Here is a 20,650-nt window from a genome sequence, read left to right as displayed (position 1 = left end):
GAAAAAGAGCATCCTATATAGTTGGAGAAACTTGGGTAGAAGAAATTTTATTCAAATTGTCCAAGTAATATTATAGGGAATTTTTTTCTTAAGTGGCCATTAGAAGTGATACGGATGTTACATCAGATAGGGTTAGGATCTGTTTTTTGTTAGTCAGGCCTAGATCTTCCAGCAAACTGCTGAAATCTTATCTCTAAAAGTTTCTGAAAAAAGTCTTTTTTGGGGGGGGAAGTGGAATATTTCCAACAAAGTAAAAAGAATAATTTAAACTTCTATTGTAAAGTCAATGCACTAATAAAAAGTGTGGATACTTAATTCGGGAAGAGATCCAAATTGTTGACTTTTGTGAAAATCCAAGAATATGGATGAAACGATTACTTTCACACTCTGCAGAAAATGAGACAAAAATCTCTGACAGAGGAATGCAACATCTCTAAAAAATGACCTGACTCAGAAATCCTCGGCTGGATTTCAGAGATCTGCTGTTGAGAGTGAATGCTAACTGGGTAGCAGGATGACTCATTCCAGGCGAAGGTCATTTGGCACTGTACAGAGAGAGAAAAAAATAACATATAAATGCGGGCGCACGAGCCAGAGATCAAGCCTGTGGGGAGATGTGCTCTATTCCTGCCTAGTGAACTGACGCTGAGGCAGTTCTGGCCTTTGTGTGTGATGAAGAGAGACAGACCACTGCAAAAATTAACTGCTTATTATCAGGATTGAGGATTTCCTCTCTTTTGAGTGGAGGGCAGTTAAGACAGCTTTGCCTCTGTTTTTTTTTTTTTTTTTTTGAAACAGGGTCCCACTCTGTCACCCAGGCTGGAGTGCAGTGGTGATCATGGCTCACTGCAGCCCTGACCTCTCGGGCTCAAGTGATCCTTCCACCTCAGCCTCCCAAGTAGCTGGGACCACAGGTGTGTGCCACCATGCTTGGCTATTTTTTTTTCTTTCACTTTTTTTTTAGTGACAGGGTCTCCTTATGTTGCTCAGGCTGGTCTTCAACTCCTGGGCTTAAGTAATCCTCCTGCTTGGCCTCCCAGAGTGCTGTGATTGCAGGCATGAGCTATTGCACCCAGTCCAGCTTTGCCTCTTTTGAGAGAGGAAGAAAGAAATTCACCAGGAGTGGAGACATAAGTAGTCCTGCTCTAGCTGTCTGGCAATTGCTCAGGGAATAAGGAAGGGAGTTTTCTAATTGGGTGATCAGGATTTTCCATACAGACTTCTCTATGTCTGTATGCATGGCAGGGCATGAAGACTTGAGAGCATATGTTAAAATAATTTTATTATTTATGTTTAATATATATTCTTAGATAAGGGGGAGTTTAAATGTATAGTAAACATTCATGTTAAATATTTACTGCAGAGCTTAATATTTGCATATTTGGTAAAGGAATGTTTTATAAAGTTTGATGATTCCATCTTAAGGAAATTTTAGGCTTTAGAACACGATGTATTGACCAGTATATATTATAAATATTCTATTAAATATATGGCTAAAATATCCGGAAGCTGTGATAAAAGCAATAGGGAGGATTTCTTACTGTTTTGTTGAGGGTAAAGGGTGCTGATATGATGGAAGAGAATGAAGGCGTGGAGAATTCACCAAAGGGAAAAATGAATTTCTAAGTTGAGAGTCCAATTCCCAGCAGACAAAGGAAGACTCTGCCACCATAATATCATCTTTTATGATACCACTTGCTTTTCTCAGCAACTTTCCTTTCCTCTCACCTGCATCGTTCCTGGGCCAACCTGTGGACATTGATTTTTCCATAGAATGTATAAATCTTCCTTTAGACTTCTTTATGCTATTACAAAAGAAAAAAAATCTTCATGAAGGGAATCTGCCTTCCTGAGAGAAGATTAGTTTGGCTCTTAAAATTGTTTGATTTATAACTGTACAAGTGAATGAGCATAGAAGTTAATTATTCAGTAAAAGGCATAAGTTAAATTGAAAATATTTTTTTTCTTTCTTTTTTTTTTCTTTTGCTTTTTGCCTTCATATTGAAAGCTCACCTGCCAAACAGCACGTTGGGCTAAATCCTTCTCTTCAGCCTTCAGCTTTAGCAACTTGTTTAGCATCTTTTCTTTTCACTTGCTCATGACCTCCCTAACTGTAATTACTTTCATTTTTAAAATAGGGCTTCACTGGAAAAGATGGTGCAATGGGACCCAGGGGCCCACCGGGGCCACCGGTAAGAACTAAATGCGTTTCAGTTTTGTGCCCTTCACCCCGACCCTCTCACTCCATTTTGCTAGAGAAGAGCCAGGTAACCTGCTTTTGAAGCACATTCAATCTGTGCTGTGGAGTATATCATTGAGGGAAATGTGTTTTTATTTACCTACATCAAAATGTGCTAGAGAAAACAGATGTGTTAAAATATGGAATCTTTCTGTTTAATCAAGTTACACTTGAGAAAAAGAAAAAAAAATCCCTAACTAACTAGCTACTAGCTGGTTGGTGCCTCAGTTTCTTCATCCCTACATTGAGTGGTTGGGTTTTATAACCTCAGTGGTTCAGTTATTTCCTGTTACAGAATTTTAAGAATCTGTGGCTATAACATTTAAAATTTAAGAACATTTATTATTGAACAGCCATCAGTTGTTCTGAGGAAGTCAGTTTTATCTACAACTAAAAAGGTCTTCAACTTAAGATATTGGGGAAAATACTTAAATTAATGATTTTGAAACTGCCATCTGTATACTTGCAGCCAGGTGAGATCCCAGTAAAATTGTTTGAGGTGATGGATAGCCTCCATGTCTGTGTGGCAGGATATGAAGACTAAAGAGCATATGTTAAAATAATTGTATCATTTATGTTTCAAATATAGATCTTTAGGTAATGGGGGATTTAAATGCACAGCAAACTTTCATGTTAAGTGTTTACTGTAGAGATTAACACTTGCGTAATAAATGGAGTAAAGGATTGCTTGACAAAATCTGAACATTCCATGTTAAGAAAATTTTAGGCTTTAGAACATGACGTATTGGCCAGTACATATTATAAATATTCTCTTAAATATAGGACCAAAATGTCTGGAAGCTGTGGTAAAAGCAACAGGGAGAAAATCTTATGATTTTGGTGGGGTTAAGGGTGCTGACATGATGGAAGGGAATGAAAGTGTGGAGAATGCTCCAAAGGGAAAAATGAATTTCTAAGCTGAGAGTGCAATTCTCAGCAGACAAGGGAAGACTCTACCGCCATGGTGCCCAACTTAGCACAAAACTGGCCACCTTCTTAATTCTTCTCCAGCCCAAATTTTCAACTTCTGTGTTTTGAAGGATTGTCTGGTCTTGTAGTAGGAAACTTTAAAAAAAAGGGAATTGCTTTCTGCAAATCCACTTTGTAACCAATTTACTAGGATCACAGTCTTAAATTGTGAAACTGATTGTATACGTATGCATGTGTTTTTCAACTGGTCTCAAAATATATTTTAAAACTATATAATCCATAAGGATTGCACTGTAATTGTCAAGAGTTTTTTATTTCATGTTATCTTAAAATTTGGTTTTATTCTTCCTGAATGTGTAATTATGAGTTGTTTCATTTAAACGCTTTTAAAACAAGCTGTATTCATTTTCTTTAGATGGGATTTTCTCTTTGTCATAACAGTCCCCTTCCCTCTCCATGTGTTGTAGGGAAGCCCAGGCTCCCCGGGAGTCACAGGACCAAGTGGGAAGCCAGGAAAACCTGGAGATCATGGCAGACCAGTAAGTGGACAGCTTGCATGTCTACTGACAGTCATTTCACTGTGGAAATAAATAATGAGAACTGCAAGCCTTTGTCATATTTAGGTTATCTCTGCTGTAATGTGTTTGAAGCATTTGTTGAAACCATGCTAAACTCATGGATTTGACTTGGTACCAGTTCTAAATTTTTCTCTCTGGGTTGTTATAATATTCTGGGATGAAAATTGTGGTCACTGGGTTTCTTTAAAAGGAGAATGGGATTATGAGCCAAGACACATATTTCTGCACTGTATAAACACTCAGAGCTGGGTCAGCAAAATGATTCTTTTTACTTAGGAGTGGTATGCTGCTTAAGATGGAAAAATACATGATGATGGTGTACAGCGCCTCCATCCCTAGCTTGCTAATATTAACCCTTTTGTGGCATTATCGAGCTTTCCATTTGTTCTTTTCTATCTAGTTGAGGAGGCTAGAACATCAGAACCAGAATTAAAGTTATTTATTAACTTTAATTGATCATTTTACTTTTTAAATACTGTCCTGCCCCAGTTTATACCCCATTTAACTTTCTCTTATGCAGATATTTTGGTTAAAATAGTAGTTGAGATAGTAGTACACATATTTGGTATTTCCAAATTAGTATCTCCAAAACTGAATTTGAAGTGTCTAAAATATCCACAATTATTTGTAATGACTGTTGGGCTGCATATTTTTTATGAACTTTTCCTTTTTTGTGTTTATGAAGTGTGAATTTATTTAAGCATTTTTTTTTGTCTGAATAGCATCCTGAAATATAAAAATTTATCTTAAAGACAATTAAGTCCAACTATTAGCAGTGACAAAAATTTATCAGGGCTTTTCTCTGGACAGAATTTCTCCTTTTTAAAGTATTGTTCAAATTACACAAACCCAAGTTAAAAAAAAGCAATTTCAGACAGACTTCGGATTGGACATTTATGTGATAGGGCTTGCCTTGTATGGTTCATAAAATTAAGCAAGCAACATAAAGATAGAAGGACTCCTGGTATATTAGTTTAAAAAGAATGACAAAAACCGCAATTATGTTTGCACCAACCTAAATACTTTAAAATCTGTGTGTACTCTAGCATGTGACTTTATTACTCTCTTTTCCTCAATGGATCATGGTAGAAACTTTGCAAGAGCAATTGTAAGTATATGAAACTTTTCTACCCATTCAGCATTTCATTTTGTTTTACTATGACCTCAATAGTGTCTTATATAAGAATATTACTCATATAATTGATGGCTGTAGCTAGACGCCTAAAAGAAATGTCTACAGCTATTACTTGAAATATGATCTCTAAATATTGGAAATAAAGATGATGTCTACAAATCGTGAACAATAGGACAATCTCAGGGTGCCAATAAATTAAAAATCACATCAGAACAATCTCAAAATAGCAGTAAATGTAAAAAATCCTGCACTTGCAAAATGCTCCAAATACAATAATATTAGTGTTTCCACAAAAATCTAATACTTTTGGCAAGGAAATAGACAACTCCGGTTTTTCTTATGATAATTATAATTTGGTATACATTTATTTAGATCCCAGCACTTTCCCTTTTCTCCTTCATTTTCCTCGTCCTTCAAAAGTAGCAAATTTCCTCTCTTTTTCTTCTCTATTTTATCTTACCTTCCTCTTATTTATGAAACCAAACATAGCAGATAGGTATATATAGGTCTTAGCAGAGAGCTTGGCTTAATCATTGTTAGCTTATGTCATTAGCTATTATAATCAGTTGATATCTTCTTGCTAACTTATAATACTTGATATTCTGTAGGAGATGTTTCCATGAGATGTTCATAGAATACTTCATTAATAAACACGTATTGGTTTAGTGCCTATAATATGCTAGCCAGTGTTCTAGGGTCAGGTGATATAACAGCAAACAAGACAAAGTTCTTGCCTTCATAGACATTCTGAGGGGGGGGAGGATATAGACAAAACCATGTAAATATAGGTTCCCAAGATAATAAGTATCATGAAGAAGCAAGAAACAGAGTAAAGCGTTAGAGAATGATTGTGCTGGTGGGAAGGCAGCTATTTTGGATACAGTCATCCAGGAACCTCTCTGACGAGGTGACATTGGGATGAAATGAGGGAGAAAGCTATTTGATCTATGGAAAGAGGGTTTCAGCCAGAGGAAACAGCATGAATGAAAGCCCTGGCTGAGGAATGGGTCTGACATATGAAAGGAACATCTAACAGGTCTGGGTACCAAAGTGAAGGGGGTTAAATGGAGAGGGATAAAATATCAGGTCAGATAGCTAGGCATAGATGATCATGTGGACCATGTAGCCCATGATAAGGAATTATTATTTTCCTCTAAGTGTGATGGGAATGGGATGGAAGGCTCTTAGAGTCAAAGGAGTGATATGATCTAATTTTTCTTTAAAAAATATCATTCTGGTTTTTGTGTGGAGAATAGACTATAAAGTAGCAAAATGGGGAGCAGGGAGAGCAGTTAGGAGGCTATTGGAGTAGTTTCAGGCAAGAGTCTTGGTTTGGACTGCGGTGGTTTCCATGGAGACGGTGAGAAGTGGTTTGGTATGGGATATTACCTGATTTGTCAATGATTCAGATGTTCCTTCGGTGATAGCAGTTGGCAGCCTGGAAATATATTACCGAAAGACAAAAACTTGCTGTATTCTAAGGAAAACTTTTCCAATATCTCTTATGGTGAGAGGCTTATGACAGTGTAGGGCCAAATATTCTATGCTTGTATTTAGATGTAGGATCATTTAGATTGAGTTATTCATTAAGAGAGAAACCCAGTTTCTTTTCTTTTTTATTGTAGAATTTTTTTGTTATTATACTTTAAGTTCTGGGGTACATGTGCAGAATGTGCAGGTTTGTTACATAGGTATACATGTGCCATGGTGGTTTGCTGCAGCCATCAACCCATCACCTACAATAGGTATGTCTCCTAATGTTATCCCTCCCGTAACCCCTGATTCCCTGACAGGCCCTGGTGTGTGATGTTCCCCTCCCTGTGTCCATGTGTTCTCATTGTTCAGCTCCCACTTATGCAGTGTTTGGTTTTCTGTTCTTGTGATAGTTTGCTGAGAATGATGGTTTCCAGCTTCAATCCAGTTTCTTTCATCTCAAATGTACAAAGAATCACTCAATGAAGTTAAGGGATGTATATTGAGCTAAGTAGCTCACAAAAGCCTGCTGGTTCTTAGTGAGACTGAATGGAGACTAATCTCATGGACGTTCCACAATAACCAGCTGAGATAACCAACCATGATGATACAAAGCAAAGTATGGCAACACAAGGGCAATCTTCATATGTATTTTAGTTCCATATGTATCGTGAATTGCATTGTAAAAAGTGTGCATGGTCCATAACTTTTACAATTGTGACCACAAAATTCACATCTGTCCACTGTTTTGGAGGTGCTTCAGAGACAGAGACAGAGAGAGAGAGAGAGAGATTAGATTCCTTTTTATAGAAAAGCAGAATGTGAGTAACGTGGATATAAATGTGATGTGTCATTTTGCTAATGCTTTAGAAAACAGAACTTGTTCTCTTTCATCATTATGTGCATTCATGCATCATTTTAGAGTATGTTTGTCAGTTTCTAATGTATGCAATTCATATTTTTCAGGGTCCATCTGGATTGAAAGGAGAAAAAGGTGATAGGGTATGTATTTTTTTTAAAAAATCTTACGTTTGTGTGTTAAACATTGAAGTCTAAAATTATGGAACTAATATGCTAATCATTCTCATTAATTTAACAAGGGAGACATTGCTTCCCAGAACATGATGCGAGCAGTTGCAAGACAAGTCTGTGAACAATTGATAAGTGGTAATGTTTCTTTTCTTTTTACTGTGTGAATTGTTTGAAAATTAATTGCAGAAAATGCAGAGTTTGGGTCATAAAGTTTCTAAAGAGATAGATTTCTCTTTCATTTTGATAAGCTCTTGTTTTTATACATTGTCAGTTTTGCATCTGCTTAAAGGTGATATTTTAAAGATTGTCACTAAGATAAAATAATAACCCAAGGTACAATAATAGCAGCAAACTTAAGTTCTAAGACATTGGATATTTTAAGTTATGACCTTTAAGTCGTTTTATGACCTTAAGGAAGGGGCTCACGAAGATTAATTTGATCAGTGAAAGTTGTTTTTGGTAGGAAACTCTGGCCTCTCTGTTTTTCACAGGCTCTTCTTATTCTATAAGGCCTGTTAAGTAATGAAGTTCAGTACCTGCAGACTGGTGTGGGCCTTAAATACAGAACTCGCTCTTTGAGAAGGCTTAATCAATGTTTTTCATTGTGTGGTACTGAGGAACACCTGCCTTGGAATCACCTATGTTGCTTGTTAGAAGTGAGAGTTCCTGCACCATGTCCTAAGCTAAGTGAATCATTGTCTTTGGAGATGAGGCCCAGAAATCCAGATTTTTCAAGTTGCCCCACAGGCAATTCCAGTTTGCACTGAAACCTGATTATCATTGCCTTAGCTATACAGACAATTGTAGAATTATCTAATTATAAAAAAGGTTTTCTTTTGAGTGATGTCACCTGGCAAACCTCAAGACTTTATTTCAGAGCCATATTAAACTTTAACAACTTTTTATATTTGTAGTAGTGTTTGTGGCTTATAGGTCAGCATTTTGTGGAAACAATTATTTATCAGGGACTATTTTGTCCTGGATGATTAGACTGTCTTAATTTTATTTTTAGGATTCTAATTAGATTGTTTCCTGGAAGGGGTGCAGAATGGAGATGGATTTCACTAGACACTAAAACAGTTTCACTCTCTCATCCCTCCTTTATTGCATTTCTTACTAACAAGCCTTATTTCTACTTGTAGGTCAGATGAACAGATTCAATCAGATGCTGAATCAGATTCCAAATGATTACCACTCCAGTCGCAACCAGCCAGGCCCGCCGGGTCCACCGGGACCTCCTGGCAGCGCAGGAGCCAGAGGAGAACCTGGACCTGGGGGGCGGCCAGGCTTCCCGGGCACACCAGGGATGCAGGGACCTCCTGGGGAACGAGGTAGGCATTTCTGGCTTCTGTATTGCGATAAAGGAAGGAATTTGCAAACGTAGGAGCTGGGACAGGTTGAAGGTGTCTGGAAGGTGACCTAGGCAAACTACTTTCACTAGTCTTGTTTGGACAGCCTCCGAAGAGCTGTCAGGCAACTCATAGGCCATAGGGATCCATGTCTTAGAAAAATGGCATGTCTTTATCAGATCTCAGTTAATGCTATCAGATCTCAGATAATGCTATTTTCTGACTTTCGTTGTTGTTAATGGGAAAACCTCTATCTTGGCAAACTAAATCAGCTACCCAAATCTTATTACTCTCTGTGACCGTGGCAAGAGTCGAGCAGCAACTGAATGTTCTTAGGCAGCCCTAGAGTTTTAGATCTAACTTATTTTGGTTCCTTTATTCAGGGTCTGGCATTGGTCTTGTATGTTTGTTTGACTCTAATTTCATGGTGTAGATAAGTGCAGTTGAAGGAAAAGCAGAAAAATAGGACTATTTGATTCCAGATATTTCAGGACTCTGGGTACCCACTTTTGTCAAAGGAGTACTTAATATTCTAGAGAAAACCTACGTGTTTCTGTAATTCTGCTGGTTTGGCTGCTGTGCTAATAGGGCTGCTAAAGACAAAATACCTTTAATATGTTTTTCAATGAGATATTATAACTATTTCTTCAGGATGATTGGTCCTAGTTACTATTTAAAAATACATTAGACATGTTTGTTTACTTCAAATAATTTTTCCCCTGCTTTGTAGCCAAATTTTTTCTCAGCCATGAATCTAGAATTACACAAATGTCTAGAAAGAACTTGGCTTAAAGAGTGAACTTCTGTGAAAAATTAGGTTCTGCTTTCACTAAGGAAATGAATTACTTGAATCAAATATTATCAGTTAAGATGAAAATTACATGTTTCCAGATAATTTCTCCCCTGTGCTTTCTCTTTCTCTCCTTCCTTAGGTTTGCCAGGAGAGAAAGGTGAAAGGGGTACTGGATCTCCAGGACCTCGGGGGCTGCCTGGACCCCCAGGTAGGTTTGCTAGTACGTTAAACAGGCAAAGAGTATCAACACTGAGAGGGCACACCGTCCCAAAGAGATTCACAACTTCATCCTGTTACTCTTTTTTTTTTTTTTTGAAACGGAGTCTTGCTCTGTTTCCCAGGCTGGAGTGCAGTGACTTGATCTCGGCTTACTGCAAGCTCTGCCTCCTGGGTTCACACTATTCTCCTGCCTCAGCCTCCCGAGTAGCTGATACTAGAGGTGCCCACCACCAAGCCTGCTAAATTTTTTGTATTTTTGGTAGAGTGTTAGCCAGGATGGTCTTGATCTCCCGACCTCGTGATCTGCCCGCCTCGGCCTCCCAAAGTGCTGGGATTACAGGCATGAGCCACCACTCCTGGCCAACTTCATCCTGTTACTAGAGCTTCAAGCATTCTTATTACCATGGCATATGTTTTAGCAAGAAGTTCAACCTCCATAACTTCATTTTCATGTTCCCTTTGTTAAAGAAATGAAAAGGTTATATTAGGCATTAACTATAACATTAATATATGATGAAATGAATTTTAGTGACACAAAGGGTTGCTATTGCCTCTCTCTCCTTCCCTCCTTCCTTCCCTCCTTCCCTTCTTTCCCTCCCTCCCTCCTTCCCTCCCTCCCTTCCTTTCCTTCCTTCCTTCCTTCCTTCCTTCCTTCCTTCCTTCCTTCCTTCCTTCCTTCCTTCCTTNCCCTCCCTCCCTTCCTTCCTTCCTTCCTTCCTTCCTTCCTTCCTTCCTTCCTTCCTTTTCTTTTCCTATTTTGTTTGACCTCATAGCCTTTAAAGATGGTTATATTTCCTGTTTTTTCCAGTAGTCTTCAATATGGGGCTATTAGACTGAGAAAACATAGCCTCACCAAAAGGCCTGAGATATTGGTAAATTTCATTCACTGTTCTCCCAAAGCATTTTTATATTTTGGAAAGGAATACTGGTTGTCTGATGCATTTTGTTTACTAGGTTGTAAATGATTTCTTTTTTCATTATAAGGCACATGATACCCTTGCAACCAAGGACAGCCCTGTGGCTAAATCATTCCATTTATGTTAACTGTATTGATCCAGAAACAACATTGCTTCACATAGTCTGGAGGTGTGGAGCAGACACTGCCCTCTTTTGATGGCAGCTCAATGTGGCTGCCTAACAGAGCTGTTTCCTTCAGGTGCTCTTTTCTCTGTGAGGGTGGGAGCAAACTAAAGAACTCACTGATATCTCTGGTTTGGCTGAATTCTTATTAAAACAGATTTTCTGTGATAAAATACTTAAAGTAGTAGATTTTTGGCATTAACTCTGATGAGTCATTGGTAAGAAAGTTCCATCACACCTTGGTTCATATTGGGTATTTCTTAAGGAAACATTTTCTTACCATACAATAGTAAATTGTCTAATCTTGAGGTAGTAGAGGTGCCACTTAAAGTGCTGGTTGCTACCTCAGGAGTTGTATTTGACAAGAGGGGAAATACATTTGTTTTAACTCCACACTAGGTCCACAAGGAGAATCCAGAACAGGTCCACCAGGGTCCACAGGTTCAAGAGGTCCCCCTGGCCCCCCTGGCCGTCCTGGAAACTCAGGTATCCGAGGACCCCCGGGTCCTCCTGGATACTGTGATTCGTCTCAGTGCGCCAGCATCCCATACAATGGGCAAGGCTATCCAGGTATGTTGTTGCCATTGTAGGAACTCCAATTCACCTGAAGTAAAGAACTTTATGGAAATGAAGTTCCTTAGGCTTGAAGGAAGGTTGATTTGAAGATGTCTTGAAGATAACAACTCTTTCAGTTCTGACTGTATATAGTAAGAGTGTTCGCTACCATAGCATACAACATTATTTCACTGTTAGGATTGAATTATTTTCTTTTTTCCCCCATGTTTCTGCATTTACCAAATCACATCATAAACCTCCCCTTATTTCTCTTGGGACTTCAATTGACTTTTTTTTTTTTCTTTTCCCAAAGATTGGGAACAGGGATTTGTTAAACACAACTGTAAAATGCCAAGAATATGTATTTAAAAATTGTTTTGGAAATCTAATTTATAGGCAAACTATGTGATAATATGGTATAGACGACTGAACATAGTTAACTGTCCCATACTAGCCATAGAATTAATACTTATAAAATATGGGACTTAATAATTGTTTTAAAAGATTGTTAATGAAATTCTAGTGTTTGACAATTGTAGAGGGCAGAAGTCTCCTATACCTGATTTTGTGGGATGTGAGGACTGGGGAGATACGCCAATCTGGAAATAAGATAGTCATGCTGTGGTCGATGGCTACCATTTCATTAGTGCACCCTCAAGCATCTTGCAAATTTTAAAAACGATACTGCTGTTTGATATGATTTGCTACTTTCAAATAGTGCATGAGTAGTTGAATATCTAAATATCTATATATCTATATATTTAAATGCATAATTACATATGACCAAAAGTAATAACAAATCTTAATGTATATTTCATGCAACCCATTCACAGAATTGCAATTTAATTCTTTATAAAATAAATTTAAATTACCACCTCCTTATGGGATGTGAGAATAACTAAAAATATATGGATATATATATATATACTTTAACCATTACATACGTAGATGGATGTGTATTTATATTTTTTACTTAGTCATTCAACTTTTAAAAACTATCATCTTTGACCTGTTTCAGGTTCCGGCTAACACATTTTCTAAGTCGCCAGTGCTGCTTACAGTTTGAATACATGAAAATCCTGTTTCTGAGATGTTTGCGCACGTGCTTATTAGGAAATGAGTCTGTATGGAAATCTCACCACAGATAATGGTTAACGAACCGGGTCGACATCACAAAGGAGGGTGGAGACTCTTTTTACTAACTTGAATGAGACAAAAGCAGTGGTGTCAGTTTATAAGCCTGATGCATTTCAGTAATAATGTAGAAAAACATTATTTTTAAAAAGTTCCAACACACAGCCATGAGGAGCCTCAGTTGTGAAAGAGGTGCATAATAAAACTACTAACCAGAGGAGACTATGCCATTTTAAGAAAAACAATTAACCTGGTTAAAGAGAAATGTCTTATGTAAATAATAAACTAATTGTGGCTTGTAAATGATTTGTATGTGATCCTGTCGACTAAAATCACTTAACAATTCTACAAAAAGCTTCTGCATCAAAGCCTGCCGCTTGCTCTATGCCGGAATAACACCAAATGGAATCTCCTCATCTCTTGCTTGTTAGCGATGTGTCTGATTCAGGGCATCTGTCTCTGTTACTTTTTTGTCCGTGTCCTCTCATTTGGGTTTTGTAACCGCAGTTTTCAAACCAAAGTTTAAAATCACCTTTTCTTCCTGTTTTGCTGTAGTCACTGGTGTTCCTCACCCACCAGCTGTAACTCAGTTAGTGTGAGGTACAGCCACAGAAGATGTCATGTACTGTATATTACCTGGTGATAGTTGCTTTTCACCCCCCGAGTTCAGTTTCTAGGAGCCAATAAAACTTTCCCTCACCTCCTCATCTTTCCAAGTTGTTCTTTGAATTGAGGAGTTTGAAGGCATGAACAGTTACTTGGGGATTTGTGAAAATCCTACTTAGGTACTGCGTTTACAGTTTTTTGGTCCAGTCTCTGACCCTTCCCAGGTATTTGTGCAATGATTGTATTTACTGCTGGATTTTTGAAGGTTGTTTTTTTTTTTTTAAGACAGTGCCATTTCATTATTTGATTATCACCAAATTCTCTGGAAGTAATTGGGACATTGTAACTTATTTATAGTTATGAGATTAAGACTGGAGTGCCATCACTGCGGGTGATGATTTAGCTTTTGCTGTGTGTGTGTGCCTTCCAAATCATGCCATAACTGTAATGTTGAATCGGACAGAGCCTTATGTGCCCGAGGGCGGGGCCTACCTGCCTGAGCGCGAGCCCTTCATCGTGCCGGTGGAGCCCGAGCGGACGGCGGAATATGAGGACTACGGCGCAGACGAGCCTGCAGAAGAGACTCCTGAGCCCCGCGGGCGCTGGCGGCGCGCCCTGTCCCACGGACCCGGGCAGTGAACCAGAGACCACGCGCCGCGCCGCGAGGCTGGGGGGAGGTGTTGAAATTCTCATTTACAGGTCAGATAGAGCAGTGTACGTCTTTTCTGCGGTGTTTCTTCCAGCGTTGCTCATCCTGGAGTACCCTTTCTGATTGTAGAGAACCTTGTTTCTGCAGGAAGCCTAGCTCCAAGCACGCAGTCTGTAGACATTTTTGCCTTTGCCCTTGAAATGCTTGCAAAATACTTTGTTCACAAAAGCTGCAAAGACAGAACATGCCGTGTGCCTTTACTTAGCACAGCGGGCAGCCTCAGTGAAACTCTTAGGTAAAGCAGTAAGTTCTGGAACCCAGAGCTACTGAGTATTTCGAGCGGGCAGTTTATCTTTTGCTATACTTATCTGCAATTCAATTACACCACTATTCAAATAATTCCCCTCCTAAAACCAAAAAGGAGGGAAACGTCAACTCCATTGCAATTATTTATCTTCCTCTTCTATCTCTGTTATACACCGGGGCATAGAATGCTCGTATACATCTCTTTAACAACCACCAACCTTAAGCCATGTAGATGAAGTTAGTGCATCAACGGGATACAGTTCCATATTGCCTTAAACCTCCTTGTTTTAGACACACTAACATTTATGCCCAATTGCAGATTATTCTGCAGAGATGGAATTGCATGTTTGTGTTGTATATTTAGTATGAACTTTTTTCAGAATATAATATTTCTTAGTTATCAAAAGCAGTTGGAAAACGTTTGCAAGACTATGAACATAGAATTGCTGCTTTTATATTTTAACTGCAGATTGTGAATTTCACTGCCTTATATTATTTATTTCTGAAACAAAAGAGGCATTTTTCAATAAAACTACTGAAAATTTGACATGGCATGTTTCTTTCTTTGAAGGGCCTTTTGGACTGCCTCAAGTGGTTGTTACAACAAACAAGTTCATATCCTTGGATACGGTTACAAATCTTGCTAATACTATTAAATTATGCTAAATAACTTTAGATTTTTAATGATACGGTGAAGTCATAGGAAGAGAGTGGTGAGAGCCTTAAAAAGCCCAACAGATTCCAAAGGCTTTATTAGGAATATAGAGGATGTGTGGGTTGGTGGAAAAACAACTACGTATCCTAGGAGACGCCAAACAACCAAATAATCTCTAATAACCCACATGATTTCATATGCATTTAATCACTTTTCTAAACCATACTTAACCCAAAAGCGTGTTTAATTGCTAGAAGGAAAATTCCTTAATGGAAAATTTTACATTTAGCGATGCCTTCCTTTTCCGCTTACAAATGCAATAAAACCATTCTAAATATCAAGAAAAACAATGTAAATGTCGGTTTGAAAGAACCAATATCAATTGAAGAGAGAGGAGTAGTGATAGGAAGTTTTCCACAGAGCAAAACATCTGAATTAAATACCTCCTGGAGATGAGGATCAAAACGAACAGATGATACATGAATGCATTACATTTAGGAGGCATCAAGCAGGTTGCTAAACTCAATAGCATTCACTTGTAATTCCCAACACGTGCACTTTTAAAGCTAAAAGGTACTACCAAGACTATCCTAGTTCAACCCAGTTATTTTGCTTTGCTGGGAAGAAACAGACTGCTAATTAATATCAGAACAAGATTAAGACTCTGGGCCTTGTGATTCTTAATCCAGTTTATCACTAGATGGCCTCCCCCACTCCCATCTTACTCTCTGGGCAGGAGTTTTCAAACTTCCAAGTTCTATCAATTTATTTTGATTAGTTTCTGATTCACTGGGGATTCTGATGCTCCTTGATGAAGAACATGTGTATCAAGAGCCTGACGATGGGTAGGTCCTCAGCCGCTGACCCCATGGAGTCCCAGGGCCACGTGGATTCAAGGCATGAAGAAATTGTACTTTCTCTCATTGGCTAGATGTGGGTTTGAGTCTTCATATTGGCAATGCACTGATTAACCACTTTCTATTCTGTTCTGAGAACTCGGGGCTGAGGCAATCCAAACCAGGGACTAAGCACAAAATTAATAACTAGGTGAGATGCTTGTTGTGATGTTTATTTTCATAGTATATTTACTTCTTAATTGTGTTTGCTGGATTCTGTGTTAAAATTATTTTTATAATTCTTGGTTGAGCACATACAGATTAAACAATGGGGAGAAGAGGACAGATAGTCTGTCTTTAAAAACTCACGGAAAAACTACAAGAAATCTAACACATAGGTGCTGGTTTATTTATCCAAACTTTTTTTGAGAAGAATACAGAACAACTTGAAACACTTTTTCTAGCCTTTTCCATTTGGAAGCATTATAAGAAATGCCTTGTGTGTAATGTATATTTGGAACTAGGGCTTTTATTTTTCAGAAATTTATTTCAACCTGAAATAAATGTGAAGTTGTAGCTTCTAATGAAGTCTACAGTGGGAATGATCTCAAAATTTACAAATAGCATTTATATGGATCCTAATTTCTGAGTGTGTTATAGACTATTGTACAATGACTTAGCAAGTGTAACAGAAATTTGCACATATATTTTCTTAAGTACATGAGCACCCATTTTTGAGTCTATACAGAATTTTGCTGCATGGGCAGTTGCTCAAGCTTACATTTTATTTTTTGTGCAAAAAAGGTCAATATAATTGTCCCTAAATATTTGTTATTCATTATATCTATTGCACTGCATTTGGCACGTACAATTCTTCCTCATTTGGTTTTAATCATCATTTCTCCCTAACAAAAAGGCATTTGTGATTATACTGTCCTCATGTGGTCTGCCTCATCAACACTAGCTAGTTGTATACAAAATTGCTGCAGTGACTTTTATTTTCCAAGGCAATATTTTAAATACAAAGTAATATTGATCCTTAAGTTATCTTACACATGTAGTGAGAAAATGGATTTAGATCTGAATATCTATTTATGTAAACATTTATTAGCTTTTCCACTCTTAGATCAGGCTGCCGAAGGCTATTGGGGAAAAAAATCATATGGACTAGCTTTTAGAGAATAACCGGTGTTTCCTGTCTCTAACCCTGATCTCTTGCCTAGTTCTATATCAGTATATTCAGCTGTACTGCCTACCCCTCATTGAGTTCCACAGACACCTCAAACTTAACACATCTGGTATTTATTAGGATTAAGTTCAGCTGTGAGTAACAGAAAGCTACAAAATTATAGTGGCTTAAAGAAGTAGAAATGTCTTTATTTCTCATGTTTGTGAAGTCAAGGAACCAGGCTCTTTCTATCTTGCTGCTCTGCTTTCTGTGATTTCCATGGCCAAGTTAGGCTTATGGTCCAAGGTGGTTAATAGAGCTGTAGCTGTTATATCCATATTCCCTGGCAGGAAGGAGAAAGAGGTGAAGAAAATGCTTTATCTTTTAAAGACACCTCCTGGAAGTTGCAAACACAATTTATATTACATACCATTTGCCTTAACTTAATCATTTGGCTACATTTAGCCATAAAGGAAATGGGAAATGTTATCTTTATTCTGGATGGCCATGTGCTCCCTGAAAATCAGCTACTCTGTTGCTATGTAAGAGGGGAAATGACAAGTGGAGGTAAACTCAAGGCTTTAGTCTTTCATGCGATGTCCAGATCTGAACATTTGTCTCCATAAATATAATTTTCCTCCATTGTCCCCACCAACCACCAAGTTACTCAGGCTAGAAATTTGAGAGCCCTTGGAAACTTCCTTCTTTCACTTCTCACATCCAATTAAGTCTAGCTGATTGAACTCCTACATATCTTAATCATCTCATTACTACTCAGTTTCAAACCCTTGAGATTTCTTGTCATGACTATAATTCATAGTTTCTTGAATGGTCTCCCTTCCCATAGCCTTGAATCCCCTTAAAAAATGTCTTCTACACAGCTGTCAGGGTGATTTATCTAAAATGCAAGCCTGACTCAACAATGTCTCCTGCTCAACATTCTTCAGGTGGCATACAGATTTCCCTGCAGATCTTGACTCTGCCAATTTCCTATTCCTCCTCTCACCAACTTTCCCACTGGACCACCTAGAATTCCTATTCCATTATTATCAAACATCTCCAAATCCTCAGCCTCTACAGTGAACAATCCCAGCACCTCTTGGATTGACTCTGAAAATACTGTAGAGACTTTTTATGCCTCCCAAAGTTGGTAGGTGGGGACATGTCCTCCTCACTTCTCAGTGCTGTTTCCAGACCAGTAAGTCTTCCTCCTCCTACAAAAAGCCTTTATCATTGGAGGCTCACCGCTAACTTCACATCATTGTAACCTATTTACTTTGCAATGTAGTAGCTGATTTTCATGGGGTACATTGCCTTCCAGAGTAAAGCCTCCAGTAGCGGCTTTAGTACGTGACTCTCAGTGCTTTTCTCCATCCTCATATCTGCCGTCTTCTGGGGACACTTCAGCATCCATATTGGATGACAAATTCAGCGTCCTCAATATTTGACCTTCTTGTTTCAACAACTAATCTTTTTTTTTTTTTTTAATAACTCAGCCTCAGCTACTCAGTAACTCTAAGATCTTAACTTGGACTTGAATTCATTACAAACTGGCACAACTTTGAAATCACTAATTTAGACGCTGAGCTCTTCTGGGGCTTCCAGCTCATCTGCTCAAGTACCCCACTGCAGCTGTTCCTCAGCTTCATCATGACACCAATGTAGTGAATCTTCTATGTTCTTCCATCCATCAGTCCCTCCTTGTCTTCACTTCCTTTCTTATCCAGCTTGGAATCATGTCCTCATAAAACACTGTTTATTGAACAGCTTAACTCTAAGGGGGTACAAAACCAGCTTTGTTTGTCTTTAGCCGCTGCCTTCAGTTAGGTTCTATGAATATTATTTTTCTATCTTTTATCATACCTCAGATCCATTTCTTTTGGATGATTTTAAGCATGAGTACTGCAATTCAGTCTAGTCCAACTTAATCCAATTGAAACTTTTAATCTCAAACCTGGCTTAGTATTTATTTTCCTTTCTACCTTAAAGCCAGATCTTAGACTTAGGACTTGGACTGCAGAGTTGGATACGTCAGCTCTTTCACTGCAGCTTCTCCAGGTTTAGGTAGGGGAAGCATATTGAACAAAGAGGAGTTAAGATTTCTTCCACGTAACCTGTGCCACTAGAATCCTCTTTTGGATGTGGCAGGTGCCTAAACACTGCCGTTCTCATGGGGTGTCTCAGGGAGCCTGCAGGAGCCCCATCTACTGCCCATTTATTTTCAAAATGACCTCTTCTAATGTACACTCAGCTTTTGTTTCCATGAAACGCCTCACAGCTACTTACTGCTCAGGTCCATTCCCCTTGCCTAAAGTTGTTTTAGGAAGTATTCCAGCAGGATGGCTCACGTCTGGCTACCTTCCAAATGTTCATTTGACCACAGCAGACTAAAGCATCCTTGTTAAGCCAAATAAAAGGAGCCTTCCACTACAAATGCTGCTTCTCTTTGCTTGCCTTGTGCCATTCATGTTTCTCCCTTCAAGAACATAAGCCTGTAGGCTAGGTAATCAAGTCTACTGTGTAATAGATATCCACTTACAGAATAACATGCCTTTATAGGCACTCCTCAATCTCTATGACTGATTCCCTTAGAACCTCCTTCACACAGTTCACTTGGGTGAGGGTTTGAAGCACTCTTTCTACAATGGAGGGTAAAGGCCACAACTCTGTCATATAACAATGATTACCTGCTTCAGTGGATTCTTCTTGACTCTCAATCTTTTGCAAATATAGACTGCTTGGGTGTGGTGGAGTGAAAGTTTAGATGGAAGAGCCAGTTCTGCTAACTCTTAGAAATCCTGTGGGAATATGCTTTATGGTTTTCTTTAGAATGTGGGTGGAAAATTCTAAAGAATTTTCTTTAGAATAGCTAGAATCTTTATAGCTATTTGGCCAATTCTGAGTCAAAAGGAAAAATACTGTTTAGCATCTTGGTACCCAAATAAGCCAAATTCCCTTACTCTTTTATCCTGTCAAAAGTGTGTATTAAAACCCTAATTCTAGATGATCTCAGCTGGTTGTAATCTCCATGACTATACCCAGATGCTGAGCACAGTTGAGGAAAATCACCTGTTGGGTCGGATTGTTATGTCTATGAAAAAATCCATGATGACCAACCTCAACTTGCCTGCCAACACTGCTTAGTAATTTGACCAGCCTTGTTCTCAACTATTTCCAAAAAATTTTAAACTAGAACTCTGTACCCCATTCTGATCAGGAAAGTTCATGCTACTTCTATAGAAGTGATTATTTCATATAGGAATATGAAGCTAAACTGGAGCATTCCCTTTCTACGGCAGGCTACAAAAACACCGGCATCTGCACATATCCTTTCCTTCTGCTTCATCAAAACAGCATCCCTATTCTTTGAACTCTGGATCCCTTTTTTGTTCTTCCTTCCACAAATACTGAATTAAGCATTTACTAAGTGATAGATATATTTCAAGTGGTGCTGGGGTTCTATAGTGAACACAGAAAATCCAAGACAAAGTCTCTTTTCTTATGGGGATCTCATTTTTATAGTCGGAAAAAGACAATACATAAATAGGCAAAGCATATAGTCAGAAGGTAATAAGTGCTATGAAGGAAATTAAAATAGGCGGGAGGATGGAAAATAATGGGTGTACATGGTATATGTGCTAGTTCAGGTAGACTGATCAGGAAATGCTTCTTTGAGCAGCGACCTGAGGAGTGGCTGAGAGCATGAGACTCAGTTCTGTCTGATTATCGTGTAAACTGGATGCTTTCACAATTATGTAGATAGATTACCAACCATAGCCTTAGAGTGATAGTTCTCAAACTTGCCTCCAGCCAGGACGGGAAACTTTCTACTTCTTTCTGTAGCTTTGGGTATCATCTTTAAGCTGACTACTATATCTTTAGTTCAGTCCTCTCTTCTGAGGCCTGTATACCC

The 20,650-nt window shown here is 38.4% G+C and overlaps 1 protein-coding gene across 4 annotated transcripts in view; it reads left to right on the top strand.

Annotated features, from left to right (window-relative positions):
- COL12A1 (collagen type XII alpha 1 chain) overlaps positions 1–14,625 on the top strand; it is a 123,191-nt gene extending 108,566 nt beyond the window's left edge. For 2 of the 4 annotated variants that reach the window (XM_025382190.1, XM_025382193.1), the window contains 8 exons: positions 2,139–2,192; positions 3,637–3,708; positions 7,322–7,357; positions 7,456–7,522; positions 8,530–8,718; positions 9,669–9,737; positions 11,228–11,398; positions 13,587–14,625. In XM_025382190.1, coding sequence (XP_025237975.1) covers positions 2,139–2,192; positions 3,637–3,708; positions 7,322–7,357; positions 7,456–7,522; positions 8,530–8,718; positions 9,669–9,737; positions 11,228–11,398; positions 13,587–13,762 — 834 coding nt within the window. In that variant the 3' untranslated portion in view covers positions 13,763–14,625. Of the gene's footprint in view, positions 1–2,138; positions 2,193–3,636; positions 3,709–7,321; positions 7,358–7,455; positions 7,523–8,529; positions 8,719–9,668; positions 9,738–11,227; positions 11,399–12,401 lie in introns of all 4 variants that reach the window. The other 2 variants (XM_025382191.1, XM_025382194.1) reach the window with 1 other exon arrangement.
- The last annotated feature ends 6,025 nt before the right edge of the window (positions 14,626–20,650 follow it).

Source organism: Theropithecus gelada, chromosome 4 (assembly GCF_003255815.1).
Source record: "Theropithecus gelada isolate Dixy chromosome 4, Tgel_1.0, whole genome shotgun sequence".
NCBI lineage: Eukaryota > Metazoa > Chordata > Mammalia > Primates > Cercopithecidae > Theropithecus > Theropithecus gelada.
The sequence above is the reverse complement of the archived record's forward strand: the minus strand, read 5'-3'. Positions and strand labels throughout refer to the sequence as shown.